Consider the following 15,738-nt stretch of genomic DNA (forward strand, 5'->3'; position numbering starts at 1 on the left):
AGAGTTCTCGATTGGATTACATACGCAATCATCAAACTGAGATTAGAGCAGATCTCTACCAAGGATTGGTTGATACCCTACATGCTGGTGAGGGTAGATCAGAAGCTGTTGGAAAGCAAACAGTGATGCCTTCATCGTTTATCGGAGGCCCGAGGGACATGAGGTGTAGATACATGGATGCCATGGCACTGGTGCGAAGATTTGGAAAACCAGATATATTCCTGACTATGACATGTAATCCAAAGTGGAATGAGATCACACGTGAGTTGTACCCTGGACAAACACCACAGGATTGTCCGGACATTATTGATCGAGTTTTTAGGGCAAAACTAGAAGAGCTTAAGCACATGTTGTTAAAAAAGGATATCCTTGGAAAGGTTCGTGCACACATGTATGTTGTGGAGTTCCAGAAGAGGGGTCTTCCGTATGCACATTTTTTGCTAATCATGGACAGACGCTACAAGATCACGTGCCCAGAGAAGTATGACCTTCTCATCTCTGCCGAACTCCCAAACAAGAAGAAGTATCCAGATTTGTATAAAATGGTTACAAAGCATATGATGCATGCACCTTGTGGAATACTTAATCGCAATTGTCCGTGCACAAAAGGCCGTGAATCATGCAAGAACCATTACCCACGACCTTTCTGTGATGCCACATTACAGGGCAAGGATTCATACCCATTTTATAGATGACGAGACAATGGCTGAAAAGAAAAAGTTCGCGGATACGAGCTTGACAATAGATGGGTTGTGCCTTATAACCCATACCTCCTACGTTTGTTCAATTGCCGCATCAATGTTGAGGCGTGTGGGAGCATCAAGGCTGTGAAGTATTTATTTAAGTACATTTACGAGGGTCATGACCACACGTTTGTGGCTGTAAGAGAGGCTGACAAGGAGGACAATGAAGGAAATATCGATGAGATCAAACAGTACAGGGATGCTAGATGGATAACTCCACCAGAAGCCTTGTGGAGGATATGTGGTTTTGATATAAGTGATAGGTCCCCTTCGGTGTTGTCCTTGCAGCTCCATCTTCCTAACATGCACATGGTGTCATTTTATCAGCGTGAGGGTGTTCGAGATGTGCTTAATCGTCCAGGTGTTGAAAGGTCGATGCTCACAGCCTACTTTGAGAAGAACAACACATCTGAGCATGCTCGAGGTATATTGTATTGAGACTTTCCTTAATACTATAAGTGGGACTCACAGGGAAAACAATGGATTAGGAGGGCACAAAAGAATCATTTAAGACAGATTGGAAGAGTTGTATGTGCTAATCCGGCTGAAGGGGAGCGTTATTATCTTAGGGTGCTTCTAAACCACGTGGCTGGTGCTACCTCATTCACTGATCTAAGGATAGTGTCTGGTGAACTACTACCGACTTTCCGTGAAGCTGCAGAAAGAAGGGGCCTCATTGAAGCGGACAACACGCTGCATGAGGGCCTTGCTGAAGCTACTCTGTGGATGATGCCATGTGCACTACGAAGGCTCTTTGCAACAATCTTGGTTTTCTATGAGCCAAGTGATGTATTAGAACTCTGGGAAAAGCATAAGGAGGCAATGTCAGAGGACTAGAGGCGCAATAACCAATCCAGCTTTGCAGTGGAGCAGATGGTCCTCATAGATATTCGGAAGTTGTTACAATCAATGCAGAAGGACATAAAGATGTACCCACTTCCTGATATCGATGACACATATGATCCATCTGGCGATATTCCTAGGGAGATTTTTGAGGAGGCCAGCGTTGAGGCAAGCATTGATAACATGGCACTATCAAAGACCCTTAACGAGGAGCAGCAGGCAGCCTATAATGAGCTTATGTTTGCTATTGATAGCGATGATGGGGGTTTGTTCTTTGTGGATGCACCTGGTGGCACCGGAAAGACTTATCTATATAGGGCTCTGCTTGCTACTATACGTAGTCAGAACAAGATTGCCGTGGCAACAGCAACATCTAGTGTTGCTACATCAATAATGCCCGGTGGCAGAACCGCCCACTCATGCTTCGAGATTCCCCTCACCCTTGATGATGGGGCATTTTGCACCTTCACAAAACAGAGTGGTACTGCTAAGCTGCTTCGGACTGCATCCCTTATTATTTGGGATGAAGTGACGATGATGAAGCGGCAAGGTGTCGAGGAGCTAGACAACAGTCTTCGTGATATCATGGACCGTCCTAACCTGCCATTTAGGGGGAAGACTATGGTGTTTGGTGGATATTTCAGGCAAGTTCTTCCAGTTGTTCGAAGAGGGTCTAGGACTCAAATAGTTGGTGCATCACTACGGATGTCATACCTTTGGAATTCCATGCGACATCTCAAATTGGTGCGAAACATGAGGGCAAAGAACGATCCATGGTTTGCAGAATACTTGCTACGCATTGGGGGGCTCTGAGGAGGCTAATGGTGATGGTGAAATTCGTCTTCCTGATGAAATATGCATACCACAGACTGGGAAAGACAGTGATCTTGATACGTTAATTGACTGCATATTTCCTGCCCTCAATGTCAATATGTCAAACAATAGCTATATCACCACACGAGCAATATTATCTGCACGGAACGACTCGGTTGATATGATTAACATGAAAATGATAAGTCGTTTCCAAGGGAATGAGATGGTGTACCATAGCTTTGACAGTGCAGTGGATGATCCACATAACTACTACCCATCTGAATTCCTTAACACTTTGACCCCCAATGGTCTCCCTCCACATGTGTTAAAGCTCAAGATTGGATGCCCGGTCATATTGCTAAGGAACATCGACCCTGCGGGTGGACTTTGTAATGGAACCATGTTGGTGGTTCGAGGGTTCCAAGGAAATATTATCGATGCAGAAATTATGGTTGGAGATCATGTCGGAAAGCGAATCTTCCTTCCACGAATCCCATTATGGCCCTCGGATGACGAGATTTTCCCGTTTCAGTTCAAGAGGAAGCAGTTTCCTATTAGACTCAGTTTTTCCATGACGATTAACAAAGCACAGGGGCAGACTCTTCCCAATGTTGGTGTGTATTTGCCTGAACCAGTGTTCTCTCATGGTCAGCTGTATGTTGCACTATCTAGAGCCACTGCCAGATCAAATATTAGGATCCTTGCAGTCCCGCCTAGAGATAAGAGTGATAATGGTAATAAAAAAAATACAAGAATAAATGGTACATACACAAAAAATATTGTCTATAAAGAGGTCCTCACTCTATAAAAAAGGTAGTCTTCTGTTTTGGTCTACTATTATATTCTTACATTATGCCCTTAATTAGTGACATTTTTCGTGTCATATCAAACTGAATAATATAAGAACTCCGAATGAATTTATGCCCTTCTGCATTGATTCGTTCATATGTTATTGACTGGATGTACAAAATGTTATATTATTTCTAATATGTTTTTTCTTGGATTAATATTTAAATTTTTACGTTAAAAGGTATTACTGACTAAGCGAATGTTGTTGGTTGCTATATTGGAAGAGAAATAGAGAGCAATTCAATGTCCACACCCTCCATCTGAGGTCCCAGGTGACTAGGCCGCTGCCGACTGGTGCCCAGATCTACAGTCCACTGAGTGCCGCACACTGCCTTTGGTTTGAATAATTTTATTGGGTGAAAAATAATTATTTAAATCCGATTTTAGGTTTGATTTGGTTCTCGTTCTGTTTATAATATTTACACTCAAGAGTTTAGTTCAAAAAAATTATAAGTTCTATAAATATTTTAAACAGAATTTCAAAATTTTATTACCTTCAAAAAGCAATTGATTTTGATTTTCAAATGAATTTACAAAAGAAAAGGAAAATAAAAGGGAAACCTCCCTCCCCTCTCTCTGGCCCAGTCCGGCCCAGTAAAATCTTGGGTCAACTATCAGTAGGGGGAGCACAACGCCTCCCTATCCCTGAGTCACAGACAGTCGGAGCCCGCCTGTCAGCCTTTATCCTCTTGCTGACAAGTTGACCCCACTTGTCAGGGTCATCCCTTTCCTCTGTCCATATCCGTTCGTGGCCGGGTCTCACTGAGCCAACCGAAGGACCGGTTCTAAAGGGGACGAAGCTTGGCCGCCGCCGCTCCGTGATCCTCTCTTGCCTCCCCGGTCTTGCGCGCACCGAGTCAGCCATTTCTGCTCCCTCCTCTGTCATTTAAAGCGAGCTCTCTTCCACCTGCAGCACCATCGTCCACGTCCTCCTTCTCAGTGCCGAGCTAAAGACGAGAACACCGCCATAAGTTCCGCGGTGAGCTCCTTCTCTTTCTGCACTAAGCTTTTACGCCCTCCGTGGTCTTTAGAACGAGCCGAACTTGCTCTGGCAATGCTCATCCCACAGGTTATGACGCCATTGTCGCGGTTTCTCCCTGCGGCGGAGAAGGAGGCGGCGGAGGGCAGTGTAGTCGGAGTCGGGGCGGGACGAGGAGGAGGTCTGTGGATGATGGTGCTGCAGCTGAGGAAGACAGGGTCCGTCGGCATGGAAGGGGCGGTGGGGCACTCCGGGGAGGAGGAGGAGGAGGCCGCGGCCGAGTCGGCGGCAGCCATCTCCACCGTCTCGCAGTCCGCATGGCCGGTCGTTCGCGCGCGCCCCGGTGAGAAATGAGGGACGAGGCCAGGCGGGGACTTGGATGTCGGGGAATCGGGCACTTCGGGCGGTCGTACGTGCGTGTGCTGGCAAGAAGTGGCTTGTTTCGTGTCCGTGACCTGTAGTGTCTGAACTTCGATGTGGGCAAATTCAGTTTTGAATTGTTTTAGATGCAAATACAATTTATATGTTTCAAATATGTTTTGATACTAACTAATTTATTTATAGTATTACACATTATGGCTATATACGCTGCATCTTTTGTATCATTGGAAGATGCCTTGAGCTCTCCAAACAACACACAAGTTGACTTAATAGCAGTCGTGGCTCATGTCGGGTTGTGGGACTGCCAGACATTATTTCCTAACTCGTTTAGGGAGGTTGCACTCAAAGATAATAGGTAAATGTTTATTTGAAGAAAAATAATCTTTTTAATGTCCTTGTGTTTTGTTTAATCATACTAATAACTATTACTATTTTTTTATGCAGCCGAATTGGATTTCTTCGTGTGTTCGCATATGATGCTGAAGAAAACTACCACATGTTTTTTTCAGCCGGTACTGAGAATTATTTTCTCATTCCCACTAATGTGGTTGTCGACTCATATGCACGTAAGTTTATATGAACATAATTAAATTTTGGTATTACCAACAACACAAATAATAAGCCTCAATTCATATCAATACATCATAGGTTGTCTGACAATGACCGCTCATAGTTCCATGATTTTTGTGGGTCCAAGGGAGTATTGTCCTATTTTTGCATCTCTAGAAGGTAACTTTCTCATCCTAATTATAATAATATTATATAGAATTATAAACATCCTGTTAGAGACATCTAATATTTATTTTGCAGCTATCAGAGACGAAATGCGAAATATCGCTTGTTACAATGATCAAATTAAAATTGCACTCAATGCTCGAGCTAATGAGATCAAAAGGCTCGAATACAATGAATGTACAGCTATGGCAAACAATCAAGGTGTCATTAGTTACGTTAATGGTTGCAACATTTAAGAGGTAGATGAAGAAGTATTTGTGATTAAATATTAGTCTTTTGTTGTATCAAGATTCTTCAAAGCATCTTGTTTTACAATAAATGAATGTACCTACACTCTACAATTCATCTCTTGTAACGTAACGATTAAATCTATCAAGGCTCATTACAATCAATGCTCAATAGATTATTGATCATAAATCTTGGTCAAATTGCAAAAAGGTATTGATCGTAAATGATTATTGCCCAATATTTTTGGTCAAATTGCGAAGAAAGAGCAAAATTTGATAACAATAGTTTAATCGTAAATGATTATTGCCCAATATTTTCAGAGACACAATTGATGTTTCTATAAATTAAGAAGATAACATAATTCACAAAAAAAAAACATGCATGACCTGGTCATGCCACAACATAACTAGCGAGTCAGCCACGGTCTCTACCACCCGAAACTCACGAAAGCATGACTGCCGTCAACACTGCCAGGCTTCAATCGGTAGTTTCCATATCGAACCTCTAGCTCCCTCCGACTTACAATTGCCCGAGACGGCGCACCTGGCTGCCGCCTCGACGCCTCTGTGACCCAGCACGCGGTTATCCTCCAATTCGGCGCGGAGAGCTCGGTGGCCCTCCCTTCGACGTCGCCTCAACTTGGCACGGGGCTTCATCTGCACAAAGGCGGACGTCAACTTGCCAGGCCGTCCTGTTCCGTCACATCGGCCGAAGTCTCCTTCTCCACCGCAGCAACCGTTGTTCGACACGCGCTCGTCGACGACGCTGGATGCCACGACACCACATGTAGGCTTGGCTGGACCACCTCCACCTCCATCACGATAGATGCTGAGGTCTCCTTGCCACCGCTGCACACAGATCTTCGTTGGTCGCTTCATCAGAGTGTTGTCGGGGACCCAAGAGGTATGCCCTTGTCAAAAAACGAAAGAGGTATGCACTTGGCTAACTGATGCTACATATGTGTTGGCGTGTTGGTCTTCTATGTGGTACATTTTAAATTCAGGCTAATATAAACTATGGATCATTAGACATAGAGTTAATTTGTTGCTTACACTTTTTTATATATCAAGATCATGAACTCGACAATGCAAGTACAAATCAAACCATACGCTCATTGACTGACCTGAATATGGAAAATTTAGAATACAAGATGACCAGGAGACACTGAGTCAGTGCATTTTACCTAAACTTTTTAAGCTCATTGACTGACTTGAACATTGTTCAAACCATAAGCCAATTGACTGACCTGAACATGGTTCACTATATTTTCTTCCTCACATATCTGAATCAGTGCATTTTACCTACACTTTTTAAGCTTGAACTTGCATATTGTTTAGAACTCTGAACCCCACTGCTTACAACTTTGAAACCCTATACTCTTAATTCAACCCTAAAAAAATGAGAGAGACATAGAGAGAGTGGAAAGCGATGCTGGAGATGGAGTATCAACCAGTTCTTTTAAAAGACATGATACTGAATCTACAAAGATCGTGATGCCAATCAGTTTTTTGAAACAATGTGGAGCAGCTAGCATACTTCTTTTGCACAGCTATCTTAACTGGTTCGAGTTAAAGTATATATGTATATCTATAGCGCCCATGAGAAAATTCCTTACAGGCTACAACGCTGAAAAATCAATGTGTAAAATACAGTAGGGCTAAAGAATAAGAACATTTCCTCTTCAGCGTAAATAGTGTCATTTTATCAGCATTTCCTTCACCTTGATGTTATATGCATGCACCCAAAAAAGTGCAAAACCAAAGAGATAGTAGTCTCATACCTTGAGGTTGACCATACAGATAGTGTTAAATGTAAAGTTACTCACCCTGTATACGGCGCCATGCATAGCTATGCTGTGCAGGGGGCTTCCAAGAACAACTTTTGCATGTCCTCCTCCCATTTCTCCTTCTACATGGATATCATGTATGGCTCGGCTTGCATGCCTAAACAGCAAGTGCCAAAAGTGTGAGCAAAGTGAGAGGTCCCCAACTTACCTGAAAATGAGACATGCCTATTTCTGAGTAAGTAGAACCACCAAGCCTGACAGCAATAAATAGAGAAAGTAATAAATATAGAACTTTAGAAAAGAAAAAGGCTACAATAATATATCAAACAAATCAGCTCATTTCTCTTGAAGTTTTGTAAGATATTCTAATTATTTCCCAAAGCAAAATACAAAATTAAACGCCTAAATAAATAACTCTCCACATATAGTTGGCCACTGCGATGTTGCTGCTGCAATGAACCAATCTGAAGTTACATATTCCTAATCATCATTACCTAACGGCTGAACTTTTGTAATTAATTTGTAGACCAAAGATGCCAACAAGTCTTAGTTTGAAGAGAGTACGTGCTGAGTTTGTTCGGAGCTCTGAGATGCCCAGGTAAATTTCAAATCTCATATTCTAAAAATGTTATAATAGCTATGAACATTTGTTAGTATATGCCCAGTTAAATTCACATGTGTTCTCTGTCATTTTTCTTACAGATTTAAGAGATTCCAAGACATTCAACTTGTTGACATTGGTTACTCTTGGAGTATTACCGTTAGAATTGAAGCAAAGTTCCCTTTTAATCAAGACTTTCAGCGCTTCATCCTCATGGATACTATGGCGAGATTCAAAAATAATAGAAGTAAAATAGTTTCATTCACAAACTAACACAGATGGTAATAATGTTATATATAATTGTAGGGTTGCAAATTAGTGGCGGTCGTGAGTGGCCCCGATACCGAGAGGTTCAACAGGTTACTACAACAAGGACGTGACTACACAATTCGTGATGTCAGATTCCAAGTTAAGCCGCACACTGAGTTTCGCAATATTCAAAGCAATTACGATTGTAGGTTGGACCGTTTGACTACAGTGGAGCGTTGGAACATGCCTATACAGTTTCCCATGTGCTCGAATCAGTTAACGTCCATCCTTGAAGTCATGCATTGCCCAAGCAAGACCTATATAGGCATTTTTAAAGTCTCCACTCTCTTACTTTACCTTTGTACTAATACATGTACTATTTATATAGACATTGCGGGAATTCTTGTGCACTGGGGGAAAGTTGAGAGACCGCGTTCAGGGCTGTGTAGAGAGGTTGTCCTCATGGATTCAAGGTAAGATTTATAGCTTGTAACTATTTTTTTCTAATATACAATCAGTTTTTTGAATGCCTCCTATATTCTAACACATAAATATATGTAATTATAGAGGTGATTTGATAGTTGTGATCATGTCATGCAAAGTCTTGGCTGCACATAAAATAAAGCTGCAAAATGCCACTAGTACAACACCGCTTTCTAGTGGCGGTTCTAGAGGGGTTTGTACAAGCGGCAGACAGTACCGCCAGTAGCTTTCGCCAGTACAAAACAAAAATTATACAAGCGGTTTATCAAGAACCGACTGTGTTAACAATTTACACTATCGGCTTCATTTGTACCACCGTCGCTTGTGTAAACAATTTACACTATCGCATTTATTATATGATCCGCTTCTGAAATGTCTTTACACAGTCGGTTTGATAACAAAATGCGCTGGTTGAAGGTCATTTACACTGACGGTTTGTATAGCAAGCCGTCTGTACTATATAGCCAGATATAGTGTTCTTTTTTGTTTATGATCTACCTAATTGTTTGGCGAAATAATTCTCTGTGCACATGCTTTTCCTGGATCTTGATAACTATGCAGAAATACATACATATTGAAAATTTATTCTTTTTGTTTGAAAAGCCCATGCACAACTGAATATATGTCTATTTTGGTAATGAACTAGAAGATCAAGATCTTAAAACACTTTTTATTAGTTTTAGTTATGTGTTTTGGTATTGATTATTTGTGAGGCTATGAGAATTTATATATGTTTTACCCATAACAACGCATAGGCACTCAAGTATACACTAAAACAGAAGACTACCAAAAGAATAAGAGAATAACTTGTGTAAGAATCACTAACCTTAGGTGGCATTTCAGGCCGTTGCTGCTATTCTGGGCCGCCGGCTGATGCAACCTAGCTTTGATTCTGGCCCATCGGTCTGCCAGCGAAAATCAATTAATCAAGCCAATTGTATTTTTGTTATAAAAACTAAAAGGGAAAGACTGTAGTGGGAACGAAATGTGCATACTTTTATATCTGATGAAAAATTTGTTACTGTTTTCTGGGAACCTCCTTTCTTGAGTTGAAAGTTCATCCACATTTGCCAACAGTGGTAACTGATATTATTGTGACAAAATGTTAGCACAACCAGTTTCTTTACATGAAACAAACACAACACTGAAGACAAACATTATCAAGGAAACAGTACGAAAAGACAAGAGCTTGCCTTGATTATTTGAGAAATTAAACCCATGACCAGATGAGGCTGCAAGCAAATAGAAATAAATTTCAGTAAGATTACTAAGAGACTTGTATGAATTCTTTAAAATATAAAAAAGATCAGCAAGCAATACAGTGGCTGCTAGAAACAGCACCCAAATCTGATCATGGAGGATGTAAAATGAAGTAAATCAAACAAGACAGATCATAACTTCAATGAAAATTATGATACCTGAAAGGCTTGGATGTTACTAAAACCTGCGGTAGAATCTAAAGGTCATTTAAGTTACCCTAAACATTCACTATCAAACCGATAATCAAGTGGGATCAATTGAGATTGATTGATTCTTTCATGGTACCATGGACGCAAATTTCAAGTATCTTGAATTTGCACAACAACCATCAAGCTAACCATATGTTACCACTCCAACTTTACATGATTGTCCCGTGGTGGTCAAGTGGCAACCACCAGCGTGCTGAAGTACGGACATGAAACTAAAAAACCTATATAGACAATTTACGTATAATTTCGGGCCGTGGCTGCTATTCTGGGCCGTCGGCTGATGCAACCTAGCTTTGATTGTGGCCCATCGGTCTACCAGCGAAAATCAATCCTGTTTAGAGGTTACGATCAGTTAGCATAAAAGGGAACTCTGGTAACATTTGCCTAATCAATCTGCTAAATCCTCGGATCAAGTCCTCATCCACGCGAGGTCATTGCGCCTTCCAAGCAGAAGTACTGAAGGACTACTACGTCTACGTCTTCGAGGTGCCGCCGCCATCAAATCATCAACACACGTCCGGCCGTCATAAAAACAGTATGTTTCCTATCCCAATTGGCGTTACGTAGGCGGGGGAAAGGGGGGAATAGCGTCACGCAGATGGGTGGACGGGGAATGGGAGCCGCGTGAACGTACCTTGCCAATCTTCTCGAAGTAGTCGGTGAGACACAGGTTCCATTCGTTGATGGTGTTGTCGGTGATGGCGGAGAGCCAGGCGGGCCATCCGGCGTCGAGATGCTCCCCGCGCGCTGTGTTGGCGAATCCGGGGCCGGGGACGCTGCATAACGAGCGGGAGCGACTCTACCGCCAGGCCGGCTGCTCTGCTGGTGCTGTCGGCTGCTCTGCCTTCCCGGTGGCCTCCTCCGCTGCTGCGGGGGCCGGCGGCTCGGGTACTGGACGCGGAGGGCTGGCCATGGACGCAGCCATGGGGAGATCCTCACCGGTGAAGTCTCATGGGGGAAGGGCGGCTGCGACTGCTGGTCGGTGCTGGGCGCGGATGGGCGGCCGTGGACGTAGCCTATTGGAAGATCTTCACCGGCGCTGTCTCATGGGTGAACTCGAGAGGGGGAGGATCGCTCCGAGAACACGAGGAACTGGACAAGGGATTGGAGTGGAGCGGATGCGGCGACTGCGGCTGATGGTCGGGTCGGGTCTGGAAGCAGAGGCACGGGCGGAGCTGCCAAGCTGGGCTTTTTGCCAATCTGCCACTGTGCTTCTGCGGAGCTGGGATCTCACACTTGTATTTTATTATATGTTATAATTAATGTATGATCTACTCCCTCTTTAAATCATAAATCATAGGAAATTTTATTGTTTCTTCAAGCTGCCTGACATACAATTTATGAATTTTTAGATGTTGTTAGTGACGAAACCATGTAATAAACAAGAGAAAAAGGTGTGCCCATCCAGGTCGGTGTTGCAATATAATAAACCAAAGAAAACGGACACGGTCAAAAGTCAACCTCAAGGTTCTTACTTTCATTGACCCTTCCTATTTTTCTTTCGCTAATGAGACCTTCTAATTCTTTATTTTCCTGTGTTTTATGCAGATTATGTTTGCAACGCCGAAGATTATAGTACTATTGAAAATATTCTGTTGCAACCAAAAAAAAGTATTGGTGGACATCCAGGGAATGACCATAGAACGCCATAGAACGAGATATTTTGGAATGCCTCTTACATGATAATAGATTTTTGGAAGGAGATGTAAGTATATGCATGCATGATTTCATGTTTCAAAATGCTTTGCTTATTCTGATTCTGATTTACTGCTTGCAATACATATATATATATATATATATATATATATATATATATATATATGCATAGGTCTTAAGTGCCTACATTGAGCTTATGAGGTCCGAAAAACATCTCCAAAACAGAGCTGGTGGAACGGTATTCCTAGAGAATACGTTCAATACAAGTATTCTACAGCGTGATGGCAAGATAAATGAGGAATACCTCGATCCTAAGGTAGATCACATAGCAAAAAGGGTGTGCAACTATTGGGAATATGACATGGTAAAATTGTGCATCTCAAGCCCATAAATGTCGTTATCATTTAGGTGTATTCCATTATAATATTTTAACTTTTGATTTAGGTATTTCTTCCGATCAACATCAAAGACTTTCACTGGTACCTTGCAGTGGTGGATGGTATAAATGAAGAGATACATATGCTCGATTCATTAGGTAAAACACAGGAGAATCGTTAGGAACTTGTCTATACGGTTAGTAAAATATTAACTTTATTTAAAAGTTCTGCCTGATTGTTATTTTTTTATTACTGACTATGTGTTATATTAGATAATTGGCCTACAGAGACACATAGATATTGTAGCAAAACATAAAGATATACAAACAAAATGGAAGAACCTTCAAGTTCAAGATTGGAAATTCAATGAGGAATTCACAAGTGCCATGCAAACAGATGGGTATAATACTCCATCATATGTATCATACAAATACAATTATTTAAAATTCAACTAATATACTATAGATATAACTGTTAGTGTTACGTTTTCATGTTTCAAAATTGGTAGGTCATCATGTGGCTTATTCATGCTTAACTACATGGAATATTGGAGAGGAAAAGGAAAAGGTCTATCAGACAGTGTAACTCAGGTATATAGGAATAATAATGTTTTATTTGTTGATTTATTATATTTTTTTTAGTAACATGTCATCAAAAAATAATATGCATACAAGATGATACATAGGGTGATATGATTCAAACTACTTGCCATTTTGTTGAACTGCCAACAAAATGCCCGGGAATGGTGGTTGACTTCCGAAACTGATGATAAGGAAGAAGAGAGTATAGATGAAATTGAAATTTTAGATAGACCACTAAAAAAAAGCAGGGGTGAGAAGTCATATGCCTATGAAGAAGATTTAATATTGTCCAGGGTTTCAAATTATATCAACTCCATTAGTGATGCAACTACTTTAGAGTAAGTCACCTCTATTATATATATATATATATATATATATATATATATATATATATATATATATATATATATATATATATATAATAGTTGGTATTTTCCTTTAATTATATGCATAATTTTTTTGTAGGTCCTTTGCAAAGAAGTTAGCTGACATGTTGCAAAATGCTAACGCACATGCCCTTACATTTCGTGACTTGCCAATGGGCGAACAAGAATTAAGAGACCGTGTTTGCAATTATATCATGACAATTAACGAAGATATGGCTTTAGAGTAAGTTTATTTTCGTGATAAATGACAAATCATATACCACGTATTGTTACATGTATACAAATATTCATATTTTACAGGCAAAAATGGGTTGTAAGTGCAAAGCCCTATCCGATTGTGTTGAGTCTCAAGAAAACCCAAAGGATGTTAAACAAGAACGAGGGAATTCATGATGATTGTTTTAACCTGGTAGCACGGAAGTTTGCTTTTGAAGAACTTGAAAAGTTGAAGGGAACAAACAAGATTGTGTCAAAGCATTACATGGATTTAAAGTTTTCGGTAGGTTTTACTTTATATAATGGCATGATATATAATCACTATTTCTTTTGTTGTATATTTCTAGACTTTCATTCATTATATTACTATATAGCTTGCATGTCAACTAAGTAATGGTGACGAGTATCGAACAAAAGTTGATTATAACCAACTGGCAAAATTTGCTCTTGAATGTCCTTGGAGAAAATATAATGTTAAAGAGTGCACATGGGTAACGTTGTTTCTCTTATTATGTTCCTTGCATCTTTTGTGTAAATAAATACCATGTTATTCTTAAATATCATATTACTGAGATGCTCCTTTTCAATTACAGATTCTAATACCACTTCAAATGGTTACAGCATGAGGTATTTATAATCTTTTTTGTTCAAGACATGTCTAGAAGAGCTCTCTACATAGTAGACCAAACTCCTAAACCTGATCTTTACAAGATTCAACCACTAAAAAATATACAAACAAAATTCAAAGGGTTTCCACTGCCCTAAATGAAGTCATGAAAGTTTCATGCCCTTGGTGGCGAGATGATTTAATCCTCTTTGACCATAGAGTTGCAGAAGTCAACCAATTTGAGTTAAATGGGTAAATACTTTTACAATAGAAACTATTTGTTTTTATATTCTACTATATATATAATAGTAATAATTTAATGCTTCCTCAGGGACTTGTCTGGTTATAATGTTCTACTTGCTATGCATGCGTGGAATGGTAAAAGGATAGAAACATCCATTTGCAATAATGTGAGTATTGACCTTTGTAGATTATTATTGTTTTTTCACCTCATATATTTGTTTAACTAAACCTATATATGTGTATAAAAATCTTACAGGATAATTATGAAGTGAGGAAGCATATATTGCTACACCTACTCACATATACCGGGAACAAAAATATTGCCAACATACCTAAAGGTGTTCGAGATCACCTTGAACGCTATATTTGTCTCACAAGCAAAAAAAGATGAATTGTTTCTTATTTTTCTACTTGTTTCTTTATTTTAAATATAAGTAGATTGAGATGTGTGTTTTAATATTAATTATTATTATATTAATTGTGATGATATGGAAATTAACGTATAATTTGTTGTGTGATGTGTTACCCGTAGCGACTTTACGTATAATTTGTTGTGTGATGTGCTACCCGTAGCAACGCACGGGCACTCAACTAGTGAGTATTAAGCATCACAATAATAACCATATCCGGATTATCACATAGCTATCATCATTCTCATCATAACCATTAAGTTTATTTAGTGAATTCTACGTTGCCGCTGCTCGAGTCAAGTTCTCACTATCTGGGAGAGACGACAATTCGAATCGATTCATATCCAGCTGGAGGGGTATTCCTAGCACTCACCCAAGCATACCTCGCGAGGGCAGCTTGGATCACCTTTAGCACAACTCCGGACCAAGTCGCGGGTCCGTCCAGCGCCGCACCCCCAAGGACCACCAATCTGCCAGGGCAGGACTCCAACCTGACACCTTGGGCTTACGTCATTTACTTCCCGCACATCCTTGCTACCAACCGGGGTGCGCACTCATACAGAACCGGGTATCCGGCCTGAGTTGCACTCGTAGGCTTCGCGGTTGGAACGACTTTTCCGGCCAACTAAGTGTTAGGCATGCGTTCAACATGACACGAGGACGTACAGCAAATCGGTCCTTAACCGACACAGACGGGGATAGATTCACACCCAAGACCTCCATGCCTTGTTGCTGCACTATCGTCATCCCGTCCGGTCTCAATTCATTATTAGTCTTTGGTTATTTCCACGATAGCAAATATAACCAACCGTGATCAAGTATCCACCTATCTCTCGCAGGTGACAGGAAATCACCCGGCTTGTACCGAGCTAAGCATGGCTAAGCATCATTTCGATCCTGGACCTACTTAGGTAAGTTATGAGGTGGACAAGGTAGTCATTATGCAGCAAGGGTGTCATATCAACGCCTAACACTTAATGCAACAATACATAACCATAGTTATTTGACAGCTGGACATGATAACAAAAAAATAGTAGGAGGCTTATAATGCTCCAGGGCTTGCCTTCGATGTAGGTAGAGGGACGATGGTCGGGACACTCCGG

General features: G+C 40.8%; 3 protein-coding genes and 2 long non-coding RNA genes across 9 annotated transcripts; 4 read left to right on the forward strand and 1 right to left on the reverse strand.

Moving 5' to 3' along the window:
• LOC110437264 (ATP-dependent DNA helicase PIF1-like) lies at positions 1,617–2,399 on the forward strand. Its single transcript, XM_021465649.1, has one exon. The coding sequence runs from the start codon at positions 1,617–1,619 to the stop codon at positions 2,397–2,399; it is 783 nt and encodes a 260-aa protein (XP_021321324.1).
• On the forward strand, positions 4,035–5,715 carry LOC110437085. Its single transcript, XM_021465261.1, has 5 exons — positions 4,035–4,227; positions 4,792–4,963; positions 5,053–5,174; positions 5,257–5,337; positions 5,419–5,715. The coding sequence occupies exons 2-5, from the start codon at positions 4,803–4,805 to the stop codon at positions 5,577–5,579; spliced, it is 525 nt and encodes a 174-aa protein (XP_021320936.1). The 5' UTR covers positions 4,035–4,227; positions 4,792–4,802; the 3' UTR covers positions 5,580–5,715.
• Positions 5,828–11,518, reverse strand: LOC110437084. 4 transcript variants are annotated; one of them, XM_021465260.1, is made up of 6 exons: positions 10,794–11,518; positions 9,884–9,922; positions 9,686–9,773; positions 9,517–9,595; positions 7,397–7,514; positions 5,828–6,419 (listed from the first exon to the last, which is right to left on the reverse strand). In XM_021465260.1, exons 2-6 carry the CDS (start codon positions 9,908–9,910, stop codon positions 6,033–6,035), a joined length of 699 nt encoding a protein of 232 aa, XP_021320935.1. In that variant the 5' UTR covers positions 9,911–9,922; positions 10,794–11,518; the 3' UTR covers positions 5,828–6,032. The 4 variants fall into 4 exon arrangements, 2 of the variants coding, with proteins under 2 accessions (XP_021320935.1, XP_021320934.1); XM_021465259.1 differs by having other exon boundaries at positions 5,828–6,431; XR_002455195.1 differs by lacking the exons at positions 9,884–9,922; positions 10,794–11,518 and having other exon boundaries at positions 5,828–7,565; positions 9,686–9,739.
• Positions 10,574–13,080, forward strand: LOC110437086. The gene is made up of 7 exons (XR_002455197.1): positions 10,574–10,694; positions 11,512–11,626; positions 11,708–11,864; positions 11,996–12,179; positions 12,260–12,388; positions 12,465–12,592; positions 12,701–13,080. It is a non-coding gene; the product is annotated as an uncharacterized LOC110437086 (long non-coding RNA).
• LOC110437383 lies at positions 13,243–14,644 on the forward strand. 2 transcript variants are annotated; one of them, XR_002455485.1, is made up of 4 exons: positions 13,243–13,382; positions 13,460–13,658; positions 13,969–14,392; positions 14,482–14,603. It is a non-coding gene; the product is annotated as an uncharacterized LOC110437383 (long non-coding RNA). The 2 variants fall into 2 exon arrangements; XR_002455486.1 differs by lacking the exon at positions 13,969–14,392 and having other exon boundaries at positions 14,482–14,644.

Source organism: Sorghum bicolor, chromosome 7 (assembly GCF_000003195.3).
Source record: "Sorghum bicolor cultivar BTx623 chromosome 7, Sorghum_bicolor_NCBIv3, whole genome shotgun sequence".
NCBI classification, from domain to species: domain Eukaryota; kingdom Viridiplantae; phylum Streptophyta; class Magnoliopsida; order Poales; family Poaceae; genus Sorghum; species Sorghum bicolor.

Excerpts from the sequence above, each read along its gene's own strand:
- LOC110437084 (XM_021465259.1), bottom strand. The coding sequence starts at position 9,910 with ATGGGTTTAATTTCTCAAATAATCAAG. Across the intron at positions 9,774-9,883 it reads TAATTTCTCAAATAATCAAG|TTACCACTGTTGGCAAATGT; the intron begins GCAAGCTCTTGT and ends CAATAATATCAG. Across the intron at positions 6,432-7,396 it reads TGCATGGCGCCGTATACAGG|ATCTGTGTGCAGCGGTGGCA; the intron begins GTGAGTAACTTT and ends CGACCAACGAAG.
- LOC110437264 (XM_021465649.1), top strand. The coding sequence starts at position 1,617 with ATGGTCCTCATAGATATTCGGAAGTTGTTACAATCAATGCAGAAGGAC.
- LOC110437085 (XM_021465261.1), top strand. The coding sequence starts at position 4,803 with ATGGCTATATACGCTGCATCTTTTGTATCATTGGAAGATGCCTTGAGC. Across the intron at positions 4,964-5,052 it reads GTTGCACTCAAAGATAATAG|CCGAATTGGATTTCTTCGTG; the intron begins GTAAATGTTTAT and ends TTTTTTATGCAG. Across the intron at positions 5,338-5,418 it reads TATTTTTGCATCTCTAGAAG|CTATCAGAGACGAAATGCGA; the intron begins GTAACTTTCTCA and ends TTTATTTTGCAG.